The sequence below is a fragment of the Opisthorchis viverrini genome (assembly GCF_000715545.1).
Source record: "Opisthorchis viverrini unplaced genomic scaffold opera_v5_21, whole genome shotgun sequence".
NCBI lineage: Eukaryota > Metazoa > Platyhelminthes > Trematoda > Opisthorchiida > Opisthorchiidae > Opisthorchis > Opisthorchis viverrini.
The window spans coordinates 2,280,779-2,294,585 of NW_008751677.1; the positions used below are offsets into that span (position 1 = coordinate 2,280,779).

A 13,807-nucleotide genomic window follows, 5' to 3' on the forward strand; every position below is an offset into this window, starting at 1 on the left:
ATTAGTCAGCCGAACCAAGCATTCATTTTCACTCACCTAATAGTGGCGTTTTATGTGAAACGTAGAGGATGCGATAGAAGCTGATTATATTTACCTATAACTCTAACTCTTGCGATAATTAGCTTTCCACTTCTCCCAACAGACGTAGCCACTGACGCCTTATCTGGCTGACTCTCTTAGTTGCTTTCCGACTTGTATCCACAGTGCTTATGCTGAAAGTCCCCACTGAATGAAAGCCGGGCCGTGAAACTGTGAAACTAACACAATCTAACGTGAATACATCTTTGCTAAAACTTTCATAATAACAGTCTGTGACTAGTAGAGGTAGGCCATTTTAAGAAAAATTTGTGCCCGTTTTGAACTAACTGGCTAGGAAAACAAGGAGTAATTTACCCATTTGTGTCCGTTTAGGACAGCGCTGGATACGGCTGAAACAACCGCTAGGTGGCCAAAAACTTGTGTCATTAGGAACCGCGTTTTCACGCTTCAGACCTCTTACTTTGTACACCAATCGACCGCGATGCCTCCATTAAGGGACATAAACTTCAAACGCCCATTTTTGCAGAGCAATAAAAACTCAAAACTAACAATGTGGTATAGAGCAAGTGCCCTTCTAATGGATAAAAAGCAACTTGATGTAACGATTTTCATAATATTCAAATGCTTGGAGTCAGGTACTGTCAATTACGCGTGCCAGTCAGTACTGTTAAAAATGTATGGATGGAAACCTCCGACTGGATGATGGGCCTTTCCAAGAACATGCACACACCAAAAACGCGTTAACTGACCATGAAGCTCCAAGCCAGACATCGCCCACCCTACAATCAACATAGTGATGCATAAACTGGTGCTGAACACCATAGTGGCTACTTTGAATAAGCAGCTAGGTCAGCCGCCATTAGGCTAGTGGGGATTTAGAAAACTCTAGTAGTTTTGCTTCGACCTTTGTTGACTGTTTACGAGTAATTTTATTGTTTGTTTCTTGAAATCAATTAATTTTTCGTTAATGTTTCACCCAAGATTAGTTTCACAGTCATGGAAAGTTTCCTACTTTGGTCCGAGCTGTGAGTGTCTTGGCATAAACGTAGACATTTAGGTCCCCTTCTTAACGGCAATCTAAACGTGTAACTCTGCCAGGGGTTTATAAAAATCATTTCATAGACGCTGAAATTCATTCTTCTAAAACCACTTATTTTGGCGTTCTGGGGAGCTTCATTGATTATCAGGTCATTTCTTCAAAATAATTACTTCCAAGCATCTAATAGATAGTGAAGCGTGGCTTTTCGTAGGAAAATATTGTACATTACTCACAGTTTGTCGTGGAGTGTAAAACTTTCCCCTGATGTGCTTTACAGAGATGAATGCAACATAAAGTCAGCACGCATGGTCGTTCGACAAATGCTGTAATAAAACACAATGACTCATCGACCTGACATGCTTTTCCGACCTGATTCAGAATACGGGCGACTGGTCGTTACAGCAGTCATGTTTCCAGGTTAATCGATAGGTAACAAAAGCGCGCGATTTTTGGCACAGTTTTTCGGTATTGTTGCAGTACGACGCAGACCGTGGGAACCGACAAATCGATTCCAGCTGTGCATCGCTAAATTTTGCTTGTAGACGGAACTAGCGAAAATTTAATCAAACAGAGTAAAAGCCACCTGCGAAGCATCTGGTTATTCACTTAGACGTCCAAGTTCAAAAATGACGGACCCAAACTTTTTCCGAGAAATGATTTTTCCATCAACTTAAATGTATCCTACTACTAAGCCTATTTAAGAGAATGATAAGCTGAATGGGTATGACAAGGAGCGTATCGTCCTAGAAACGTCTGAAATTCGAATTTATTATCCGTGGCTTCACCAGCACGAACAATTTCAAGAGAATTCTTAAGTAGGCAGCTCTAACATGCATGTAGTGACACAAAACTAGCAGCAGAAAATCAGTTGTGACCAGAGACGAAAATGCTAAGATATAAAGATATTTAGTGGACATTGAATAGCATAACCTTCAAATCGCTGTTACCTAACAGTCGTACCTAATTCGGTGAACTCGGCGTAGACACATTACATCGGAACTCCAACGGTTCAATGCACGAACTTCTCTTATCATCTGCACCAATTAGAATGATCAGATGATCATATTTAGCATGTCTAAAAGAACTGAACTGAACTGGGGAAACCTAAAATTACGGATGATTAATCATCAAGCGGCTCAAATTATTGTACACTTTTGTTCAGTTTTCACATTCCGCTTTGAGAGCCTTGTTTCATTGATAATTTTGTCACAAGTTTCGACCCACACCCGCGTTTGCAAACGAAGTTGGTTTTGACAGGAAACTCAAATGAATTCAGCTGCATCTCTTGCTTGTGAAGGTCCACTGTAGTTAGCTAAGTCTCCCGTCCAAACCGAATTCGTGGACAGTTTTGTCCAATTCGGTTGCAAGTGCAACATAAAAATGGAGGAAATATGGGCTCGAAAAGAGGAGTTCTTCCGTACATCTGGACCAGTGCTACAAGCAAACGGAGGATTTTTTGGGACTTTAACTTTTGGTAGACACTTCGAAGATTTGCGCTCATAAGAGCAGCCAAACCTAATATAGATTCAAAGCTAAAATTTCCATTTAAGAGCAGAAACCTTCCATTCAGTCCATCTAAAACGGCCGACAAACTTCTTGGAATGTAGAGGAGTCCCAGAGCGAAGAGGTGCTAAACCACATTGTTTAGCGACGTGGCAAAGTGCAGTTCCGAATTGCCTACTAATTCTACTTGGAGAGTAATCTGACATTAAGTTTTGGGTAAACATAGCATAAATCAGACCACATGCGATCTAGCGTGAAATGGTCATCTTTCACAAACACATGCCACAATGGGTCATTAAATGCACTCACGGGTTGTGTTCTTCCCCGAATTCTTCAAGCTGCCGCAGATGATTAATAGACTGTTGATCCAGTATTGATTTGGTTACAACCCGCTCCTCCGGTATGCACCTGCATTAAATATCAAACAGATGAGAAGATAGAATGAAGTAGTTTGTGGAAAAAAAATTTTGCCACTTCAACTGCTACTGGAAGAGCTCAACTGTGCAAAAAAGTGTGTGAAATAAACATCCATGATGTTTTATCGTTTTTGGAGAAATGTCTACTAGAACCAGGTGCCGAACACTAGCAGGATCACATTTATTCTTGATCAGCATCATTTAAGCAAGACATGTTCATAAGGTGAAATAATTAATTTTAGAAGCGCTGTTAGCGAATCGCTAAGAGGTCTATCAGGCAATGAACGTGGAACGTTTCGGTCTGAAAAGGATTCGTGAAGTATCAAAGAAGAATTGATTTTTGAAGCTTGTCGGGATCTGGACTGATTGGACTCTGTCTGAAACGGACATACTGAATAGTGGCTATATCTTGCTTATAATTATCACCTTCGATTCCCAGAATACTTACTTTGGGTGTTACTCACCCACTTCAGTTTCATTGTCACCATTTTGTCAAGTCTGTTTATGCCGGTGCAATTCACACCTATATTTGAAAAGGTCGGGGACAGGAAACCCCAACTAACAGTAGCTAGTTTTGCAACACAGTTTCATATCTAATTGGTGGCCAATCAAAGGGTACATAAATCTCAGTAGTTCCACTTCGTCGTCGTCATCTTGAGAATTGACAGTAGCGTTCAACATTATGTTTCGTGGGTGCAGGTTAAACAGTAGGTAGAAAATTTGTCATTGTCTTGAAGCATGTTAAAACACAATTCAGTAAGGTTTACTCAACTAAGGTTCATGTGGATTCTCACATGACAAAACAGCTCAAACTGAACCTAAATTTATTTTTCCTAGGACTACCTGTTTAACAGCCAAATGAATATTAGTAGTATAATGGAATTCCGTTTTCTAACACTGGTTGACTGACCCATATTTGTGGTTCAATAGCGTCTCATTGGCTCTTTCTAAAGCCTATAAGCAACTTCTGGAATCGACTGTACCACTGTTGTGAAACTTGTGCTATAACAACATGGTAACCCGAGTTCGCTTTTTGGTGAGGAGTTCTCCATTGGTGGCAAAACCTATTTGCTTATGGTATTCGTCGTTTCGTGCATCTACGTCAGTGTTTCCTGTAAACTGACAGTCACGATTACGCGCACGTGATGTGAAATGCATCAGGTTATAATGGATTAGTTTGTAAGGCGCTTCAGGAAGGTAACCTAATATACCCGTTCCCATAAGCACCACATGCCACCGGGAAATGTCCTACTAATGTATTGCCACATCTTAAGGATGTCAGGCACCGAGGTAATTGCTAAAGCGTTTCCCATCCTATGGAAAGTTTGCGCTGCCACAAAGCCACGCAACTGTAAGCACGGATAACAAACAAGAACAACCCGTAAAAATGACCTATCCACCACTCATCACCAAACTGGACAAAGGTTGAGCCAGTTTTATAAATTATTCTTTTGAACTGTATAAGAAATACTTCTGCCATTTGAAACACAGGGGACCCAAACATACTGTTATATCCTGTTGGAAACGGAAAAGCCTATAATGTTGTTTCATCCTTACTGGAAATCATCGGCAGAGTGCACCCTTAGGCCGAGACTAGCTAATTATGGGTTTGATTAGTTAACGGTCGTATATTAGCATACATTTTCAAGTGAAACTCTAAAATATCCCCATTGACGGCAAACTATTTGAGCTTTTGATCAACAACTCAGACTTCTAGCCCGGACAGAGCCAAGGAGGGTTGCAGAAAACGGTACGAAATCAAAGAATAAGTGCTGTCTCATATATGTGGTCTTCAATCCGGAGTTACTAACTCCCGGATACTACGATCCAAAGGGTAACATGTTGACATTCTAAAATGTGAACATTTCCGCACGGGGAACTAAGAAACCACCGGGGTAAGCCCTTCGCAAGAGTACCGATTCACAAGAGGTTTAGCCGATCGTAATGCCAAACAGAACGTATTGCATGCAGAAGTCCTTGCAGAGAACAAGCTACTGAAAAAGTGTGTTCATTTGGATTCGAATCTCCCATCAACGAACGAAGAAACCTGAGCCCCTTGAAGCCCTTATTTTCAGGGCAAAGAAACACCAGGATGAAAATAAGTGGCAACCAATGAAAGCAGCCGAAAGTAACGAACTGATAAACAGCCCGAAAGAGTCATACGATGGAGAGTCACTCTCAATATTGATGTGCATAAGGGTAAGCCACTGGTTCGCGGATCCTCACAGGTGCACCACACCGTTTGGTCGCATAATTGCACACTGGCAGTTGCACCTTGACTGAGGACCAAATGGTGATGCGTTTGGTTAACTGAAACTATCTGAACAATAAATCAAGAAGAGGCCTACTAGGGAGTGACAATTTTACATTCATTTCATCAGCAGCATAGAGAACACAAAGTTTTTCAGAAGTGTAGTCGCAACAGAATGATGAACCTAGGGAGTGATTGTGTGAATAAGTAAGGATGATTGCCCTGTGCTCAAGGCAAACTAACTGCGAATTCCAAGGAATTTCTAGTGTATGGTGACTACAGTGACCATAGTGATTAATCATTATCGATTAGATTAGAAAATAAAAGGTTGGAGTTAGAACTGAACAAAAAGTCCGAATGAAGCTTTGAGGGTCAACCTAATATTTGGCGCCTTGAATGCGTGTTACAGTCGACAAGGTCAGTTTTCAGTCCTGGGGAATCCGCTGAGTCATTAAATGGGGTACGTGTATCTAGGATGGTTCACCTTGGATCCGGTCCGTCTTGTTAATGTAGATCTCACCGCGAATGCAGGGGAACTGGTATACGACATGCGGGAGACTCGTTATGGGAGATACGTTGTGGTCAATTTGTGAAGAAACACTACCTTGCTGTGATCGTTAACAGATACTCAGTAGCTCGATACATGCAATCAGTCTCAGCAAGCAGTTTATACAAACTAGCTGTGGTCCTCCTTAACCTGCAACTTAATACTGACGCCTTCGCCTCCACAGGTATTTCCCCACATTTGGAACGGGGTTTACTGCGAAGAGCAGGAGCCATTGGAGAGCAGTGTTTTGGTTTAAGGTTTCATGTCCTCTTTTAAAGAACCGAAAGTACTTTTTGACTGACACTATCAGAAAGCCACTCTCAGAAAGCCACTAGAGTACAATTGGAATACTACGCTACTGCCCACGCTGCATACTGAGTCACTGCATTGTACGTTCACGAAGACCATCTACGCTCTGATTGATAGAAATACCGAAAATCACCTGGCTGTGTTTAGTAAGCGGCTGACGAGATAAGGATGAGTAACTAACACTTTACAAATGATTTCGGTGGTGTGTATGCGGCAAAAGTTTTCGGCTTGGTAAACAAACAGTGATTCATAAACATATTTGTTACGGTCTCCATGGCACCCGGTGTGAAGCACGCCATTCGGGCAACGCCTAAGTAATTTTATCACTTACATAGTTCAAACGGACCTAAAGAGAATCATACACAATGATCGGTTTAAATGTCACTGGCTACTACATCATCCGAAGGACCAATGTATGCAGAAATAATCAGTGAAAATGTAACCGAGATAGTTAGGTCAACATCTCAAATAAACAAAGTATCGAATTTTCCATGTGGTTGAGAATAAAGTTACTTTTCTGAGCAGAAGAGCGAAAATGGAAAACAAAACCACGGACAGGAATTTGTCCACAAAATCCTTTACCTTAGCTCCACCGGGTGACTTTCTTCACGTCCAAGGGCATTGGAAGCAACACAAACATATTGACCACTATCATCGGCAAGACAGTAGCCAATTTGCAATATTACTAGGCCACGGTCGACAAAGCAATTGAAGCGACTTCCTGCAAATTCGGAAACAGCCATGTCAGCTCGGTACCCCAGAACCACAGGAGTTTTTCTCTTTTCGCAAAATTAGCATTTCAGAAAAAATAGCACCAAAGCATTAGTTCGTTCATAAGTTACAGCGATCCGTCGGTTTCAACTCTAAGATTTAAAGTGTAAAACATTTGGCTACGTGAATTAAAGGTTTGATGAATTTTTGAGGTGATGAAACTGATATATGGCAAAGAATTCCATGTGAGGAACGTGTCTCTACCCGCCCTATTACTTCAGTACGTACGAAAATTCGTAAGTCCTGTTGTCAGGATTGATTTTGTTTCTAATAGGATAACTGGGGTAAGACTGAAATGCTCTGAGAGTAGATTGGATCGTGGAGACTGATTGGGACCACATAGTTTTATGCTCTCTATTTCGTAACTATTACAATAAAGTGACAAATTATCAGAAGATATACACTCCTTGAGGTAGCTACTACTATGTAGTGTGCACAACAAGCAATCGTAGCTTTTATAGCCTAACTTAAAGCCCTTTTACATCCACCGACGACCAGTCCTTATAATCACTTTGTGGTACTTCATCTCAAACTGTTATAGCAGCACAGTTCAATAATTAGTAGACGATAACGTCGGAGAGTGTTCTTCAATGCAGCATTGCTAATTTCTAAGGTCACCGTTCCTTATCTTCCAGCTGAATAAGCAGGAGTAATAGTTAAGCTTTGGTGCAAAATGAATGGACGGTTTCGGAACGGTACATATAGACGCATTGTTTGCATACGCCAAACTGGTTGAACCATTGAAATAAAATGGAACGGAAGCAAACATGTTTCACCTTCCAATTATAGAATTTCAAACCGCTTGCCCATGTTAAAAATCCAATTATAGATGGACTTGGGCTCTTCATAATTGGCCTTTTTTGGAAAATCAACATCGATGTGTCTTGTTAAGATCGACAGATTTCAAAGAATCGGTTTTCAAACGGGTACTTGTCATCTCGCATGAATATGATGTCACAATATTTACTTCACAGGCGAACATCGGGGAAAGTGACATCAATGTTAGAATAAGGGAAATCAGTGCTTATGCAATGCCGCTCCAAAGTACAGAATGATATCTCGCGAAGACCACATGATGAAGGTTCACGAGGAGGTAGCATATAAAACGAAATAAGGCCTTCATGGCATGATATATAGATCGGGCAGATAGAGATTTCTCGTCTAAACGCACTTTATGGCGTAAACTACAAGTGCCCCGGGAATATTGCAGTCCACTTTACAGTTTTTAAGGCTTCCATTTTTCTCTCAGTTTGAAACTTTCTTTTTGCTTGTGACCACCGATTGGCAGCATGGAAGATCTTAGGGAAATTTCTTAGTGGGACACAAAATTCTGCAACCAGTTCATTCACAAATCTATAAATTTGAATTACGTTTTCAACTATCCCGAGCCCGCGCCTTAAGCTGTTTCCTAGAACAGTAGATTTCTTTAGGGTACGCAGATTTGAACCCACTAGTATTATCCCAGTGAAGTATTGTGATCAGGAAAGGGTTGGACTGTGCATAAATAGCCTACTGCAAATACTGCAACGTTCACACGAACTGTTAATGCGGTCCGTCCCTAATGGTCGATCAGACTAGATGGCCGTTTAGTCAGTTGCGATCCCATGGTGACAAATCCGCCCAGTCAACTACCGTTTTTAAGCTGTTAATTAAAATATTGCAGAACACAAGTTTCCGTGGTGGAATTGCAACATCCTGACACAGAAACTTCAGCTAAACTGCCAACCAAACTGCGCCATACAGTTAACTTGGTTGTAGAGCTTTGCACTCTGCAGAGTTGTGTAGGTTTGACAGCTTGAAGGACTTTGGGAACCAATACGGTATCGATCAGGTAGACGAGTTTAGCATGAAAAGCCAACGGCCCATACAGCCCTGTCCACCTAACTACTGCACATCGTTCCAGAGCAGTGACAAAAGACAGTACCCTGCAGTTGGACAAAAAATGAGTAAGAAATTCTGCTCAAGCGAACTTTTAATTTGGGAATAAACGTTTCCAAAATAAAAACCCACCTGTTCCAACAGGCTCACCGTCACGAAGCCATTCTACATGAAGTGTAGCGTCACTTGTCGGAACAAGTTGTGCTTCAATGTGTACAGGTTGGCCTTCCAGAACGTCTGTACTGCTGATGACGGGCTGCTGCGCAAACTGCGGCACTTGTTTCGGCTGACTGCGTTCATCCCTATCATATTCGCGTGTTGGAACGCTCGGTGTCGCGTACAGTGCGGCCCATTGAGCTTCAGCCTGTTCGTGGCCTGCCTCGACCTCAGCCATGACGCTGTATGGGAGTGTAACAGTCAGAAGGCAGTTCTCAATTCAAACAAGAAAGTATTTCGTGAATTTCTCCACATATGGTTGTGTCATATCATCCTTTTAGAATTTGGTAAATGACAGTTTTCTTGCGGAAACAAACGATAAAATTTGTGCACAATTTCGTCATTGAAACAGAAGACCATGCACTGGTCAGTTGACTGTAATTCTGTGCTCTACCGGGAAGGACGAATTATGGGTGGGTGGGATTAGCTAACATGATAAAGTAGAACATTCTGACAGCTATCACCATGGTAAGTCGTGCTTGCACTTTTAAGGTAGATAAAACAGGTACTTTCGTTTTTCTGCTGAATAATGATTTCAGTGAAAGGTGATATGACCAAGAAGTATTGGGAATAAATGTGGTAGAATCCTAGAACCGAGTAGGTATGGACGGTACATCATCATGCTATTTGTGGGATGATGGCCGTATACCATAGGATACGAATTTTTCTGGCTGCAAATTTGCGTTTATGCGGTCATAGCTTTATTTTCCTCCTACCCGTTTTACGCAAACAACCTACCTGACGGTAACTGGATTGGTCTTGACCATGCCGAAATGGTTCGCGATGGTGCATTCGTAGGATCCACTGTCTTCAGGGAATGTGTAGATGATATCTAATGATACCAGTCCTCGATCGCAGCTGGTATTGAATCTGGAGCCTTTTGGTGGACGAGATAGGTAGACGAAGAAGTCGCTTTAATCTTTGATTGTACGCAAAACATGAATAGATCTAAGCAAAAGTTGTGGGCGATAATAAATGATGCAAATATATCAGTGGGTTTTTATATATATATTTGACGTGATTCCGTGTGTACATTACTAAAATCCTTTATTCCGTAGGGCACTGAAATTGTCTAAAATCGGGTTCTAGGTAGAATAAACGAATAAAAATTATGTATGGCCAGTACATACCTGAGGCGTACTGACAAGAAACCCTACTACATACCGGGCATCGGTTCATGTGGGAGTGCCTCGAAAGGGATCTCACAAGTCGTAGGGATAGTCAGAAGTTCGTCTAACTCCTAGCCGGGCCAGGTTTACCCGATGTATTGGAGTCATTGAACCCCTGTTCCACGGATTTGCACAGATGACATGACTGACTGAATGTGGCGTCACTATTCTGAGTAGATGGGATCTTAGAGCTGCTTTCAACACACCAGTCATTCTTGGAATTTCAAGGGTGATTAAACCTACTCAGGGGTTCATACACCCGACTGATGCTGGCAGCTGTTGCAGAAATATCTGTTCCAAACAATGTCTATATTCACTTCACGCATGAATCCATACGGGCGCTCCTGTGAAGTTTGTCAGTACGCTGGTGATGGCAGGTTCCATATTATCACAGGTGAGATTTTGTGATTCCAATGCAGGATGTCAATTTTTTTTTCTCAAGGCAACGTGGGTGTTGAAGTCATTCATGGGAAATATATTGTCCATTAACTGACTAGATATGATAAGAGCCAACAAATTCTGGCAGACTTTTTTGCTCATGGTGTGAATCGAAATCAAAAAATCAATACCCTCGGATTGATCAAACGTTTCTTGCATCCAGATCGTTCCCATTCCTGTTATCCAACAGCGCAAAGTTAACCCGAATTGTTTCTCTTCTGTGTTAGGAATGGAAGTCAGAAGGATGTGTAAGTAGCTTCCTTGAGTCTTTATCGTTCGGTTCGCTCGGTTTAGGTAGGTCATTGTTACAGAATTTCAACTCGGGTGCGTGAAAGACCCCAAGTCATCTGGGGTTAGCACGAACGTGTCCGTCGACATGGGTTCTAATGGGGACTGACGCTGGCAGGTCTTCATTCTTTTTTTGTTTGTAGACACCTACTAGTATCAGTCTCAAATCCCAAAAGCCCTTCGGTTGTTTATGAACTTTGGCTCAAATGTCTGGGCGTGCATTCCCGGCAGACATAGTGGGTAAGGCATGGCTGTTTGACCCCCAGTTCTCCGGCACATAAAGTGTAACTTTGAACCCGAAAACACTATTTTCTAGGTTTGTTGACCAGCGTGAATGATGGCGTGGTCGATTTTCCGGAGACTGATGACAGCGTCCCGCCTTCAAAATACCTGAAGGTAAACGCTAACCCAAAGTTTTGTTACCAGTTCTCTTCCGGAGGAGGACAGAGATGAGGTATTGCTAATGTTGTTCCCCTAATAGTACAACCTCCCGTCGCTCGTATCAGAGAAACTCACTGAACCTGGTGTGGATGTCCTCCAATGGTCTTTCTGATAAAGACTTGGTGAATAACGGTTTGGCCTGCATAGCTTTCAGGATCGAATTATTTCCAGAGCTCAACTACCACAAAAGGAATTCTGTTCATGGCGGTGATCCACATATAAACTGATCTCAGAATTTCATAAAAATATCCTAACGCAAACTAGTCCCTCCAAGTCTGTATCAAACTAACAAGGCGGAATTGGAAATGGCCACTTTGGTGATCAGAAAACATCCTGCCAATTAAATGTTTGGACGGAGTAGACCTGCATTCTGTGCGTCTGACAAAATCATAGAAATCAGCTTGTTTTGTCTCAGTAGTTCAGACGGTTCGTTTGTTTATTCCGTCGGAAGTGGCGTTGAGTCGTCTACGATTACTAGCTTCCATCTGGGCAAATTCTCCTCAGCAGTATAATCTGAGTGAATGCTTAAACATACCTTCATTCTAAAGAAATTGCTTGCGTGAAATAGCATAACTCTGCGCGCTTCTGCGAGGAGCCTTTTGAAGAAAAGTTTATCAAACGACCCAGCAAGTTCAAAATGAATTAAGAAATCCTGGTTACGAGCGGTGATTGTACAACACGAAGGTTGTTTTGGTCATATATCCACCTGGATATATGTTTTGGAACAACGCTTCAAATTCCATCATCAAAGTGCAGTTCGTCTGAACGGACTGATTATCAATATGTTGTTGAATGCCAAACCTGCCACCTACCGTAGAAGGGATCATGAATGCACAGGATGGAAGCAGCGTGTGAGTATCACACGAGCAAAACGGCGCCACGAGATTGCTGATCCTTTGGGGTAGAACAATCGACAGATGCCAATAGTGATTAATACGAATAAATACCCACTATGTTCACACGAAAATGAGTGGATCTTACAGCTGCTGAACAAATAACCACTGGTTGCTTCTGTGGCATTTGTCTTAGTCAATAAGAGGCAACCCTCCGCGCGGAAACCACATAAGACACAACCAGAGCTTTCTATTTTAGCATTGATTCTGCAATAGATCTAGGTAGACCATCAAACGATCTTCATTCTCAATTCTGCTTGTCAAAGAGGCTACCAGCCTTGCTCTGTGCCTTTCACTTCTGTATGTGACTGAGCAATGACGCATGCTCCAACGTGTCCAAACCCACGAGCTATATACCATGAATCCCCAGTTAATATCGTCAGCCTGAACAAAAATTTCGGTAACTATGTTTAGTTGGCTCAGTGGGAGACAAAACCTTCCCGATTGCAGCCATGGAGATCAAACTGCACCCAAAATCAGCAGAAATCATCCGGCAAACTAATTTACCTGAGTACATGGACCTAAGCCTTCTATCAAATCACCAGGCACTGTAATAAATAAGATATTTCAGTGACAGTACGCGGACGTCCTTCATGTTGATCAAGGAAGATTTTCAAAACCCCACTTTCAAACAAAGCCCCATAAGTATACTAAAACTGTAGGACTAATAGGTGATATTAGTCTATGTGACCTCACCTCCCCGGCTGAGGTTATTCACGGCTACAAAGTATTAAAACTTTGTTGTTCACGGCAACCATTCATTTTAGGGATGATAACGCAGAACTCGATTGAAATTCCTTAGGGTTGCATCATCTGGAGCGTTTTGGACATGCCCTTCTAAACCATTTCTATTTTCACTGCCCTCTCGCGATTGTAATGCTGTACTGAAGAACAGTGGACAACTTGGTTCTGGTGCTGGACCACTGAGTTTCCATGCTTCATCAAGCCATACAAAAGGGAATTAGTGTTATTGTACTAGGACTCAGCCGTCATTCGATCTTCATGCACGAAGCACCCTACCCCAATGGGTTGTCCTCGTTGTGTTTAAAGCGGGCGCAATCAGCATTTGATTTTTCTTAGAGGAGATCCTAATTTTCTCCAAAAGCCGGAGCAGAACTTGAGCTTACGTTACGCATTTGCCGTATAAAAAGCAATAAATATCCGGAAGCAGGCAGAATCCCATAAAACTAAGGCGAAGCGGTTATTTACGTATCCGTGAGAATTTACGCCTCAGCTTGATGCCCCTAAACAAACAACAACTTGTTGGTTGTCAGTTGCCAAGCAACAGACTTAATAATTGATTATTTCCTTTATCCTAGTGCCATCACTCTGAGGGCACGCATTATTAATTCTGCTGAGCATTTTGTTTTGATCGTTTGTGGGTAGAGCGCGTTTATCATGTTCGACCCAAGTCAAAAAACACCTTGTGTTAGGAAACATGTTTTGGAAACATGTTTTGACAAACTCTCTCCTATTATTCCATCACATAGAAACACTGTTCTCCAGGAACATAAACGGCTGATTCATTGGATAAATATGAAGTGAGGCAAAGGTAATCTTGAACTAAGCATTTTCTGGAACAGCCTCGAAAACCCATTCAGGGTTATAT

The 13,807-nt window shown here is 41.9% G+C and overlaps 1 protein-coding gene across 1 annotated transcript in view; it reads right to left on the minus strand.

Moving 5' to 3' along the window:
* The window catches only part of T265_12892 (hypothetical protein), a gene marked incomplete at both ends in the record, with an annotated part of 39,419 nt that overhangs the window by 19,504 nt on the left and 6,108 nt on the right, over positions 1 to 13,807 (minus strand). Inside the window, 4 exons of the mRNA XM_009166067.1 lie at positions 2,891 to 2,989; positions 6,687 to 6,825; positions 8,886 to 9,151; positions 9,708 to 9,846. Coding sequence (XP_009164331.1) covers positions 2,891 to 2,989; positions 6,687 to 6,825; positions 8,886 to 9,151; positions 9,708 to 9,846 — 643 coding nt within the window. The remainder of the gene's footprint in view (positions 1 to 2,890; positions 2,990 to 6,686; positions 6,826 to 8,885; positions 9,152 to 9,707; positions 9,847 to 13,807) is intronic.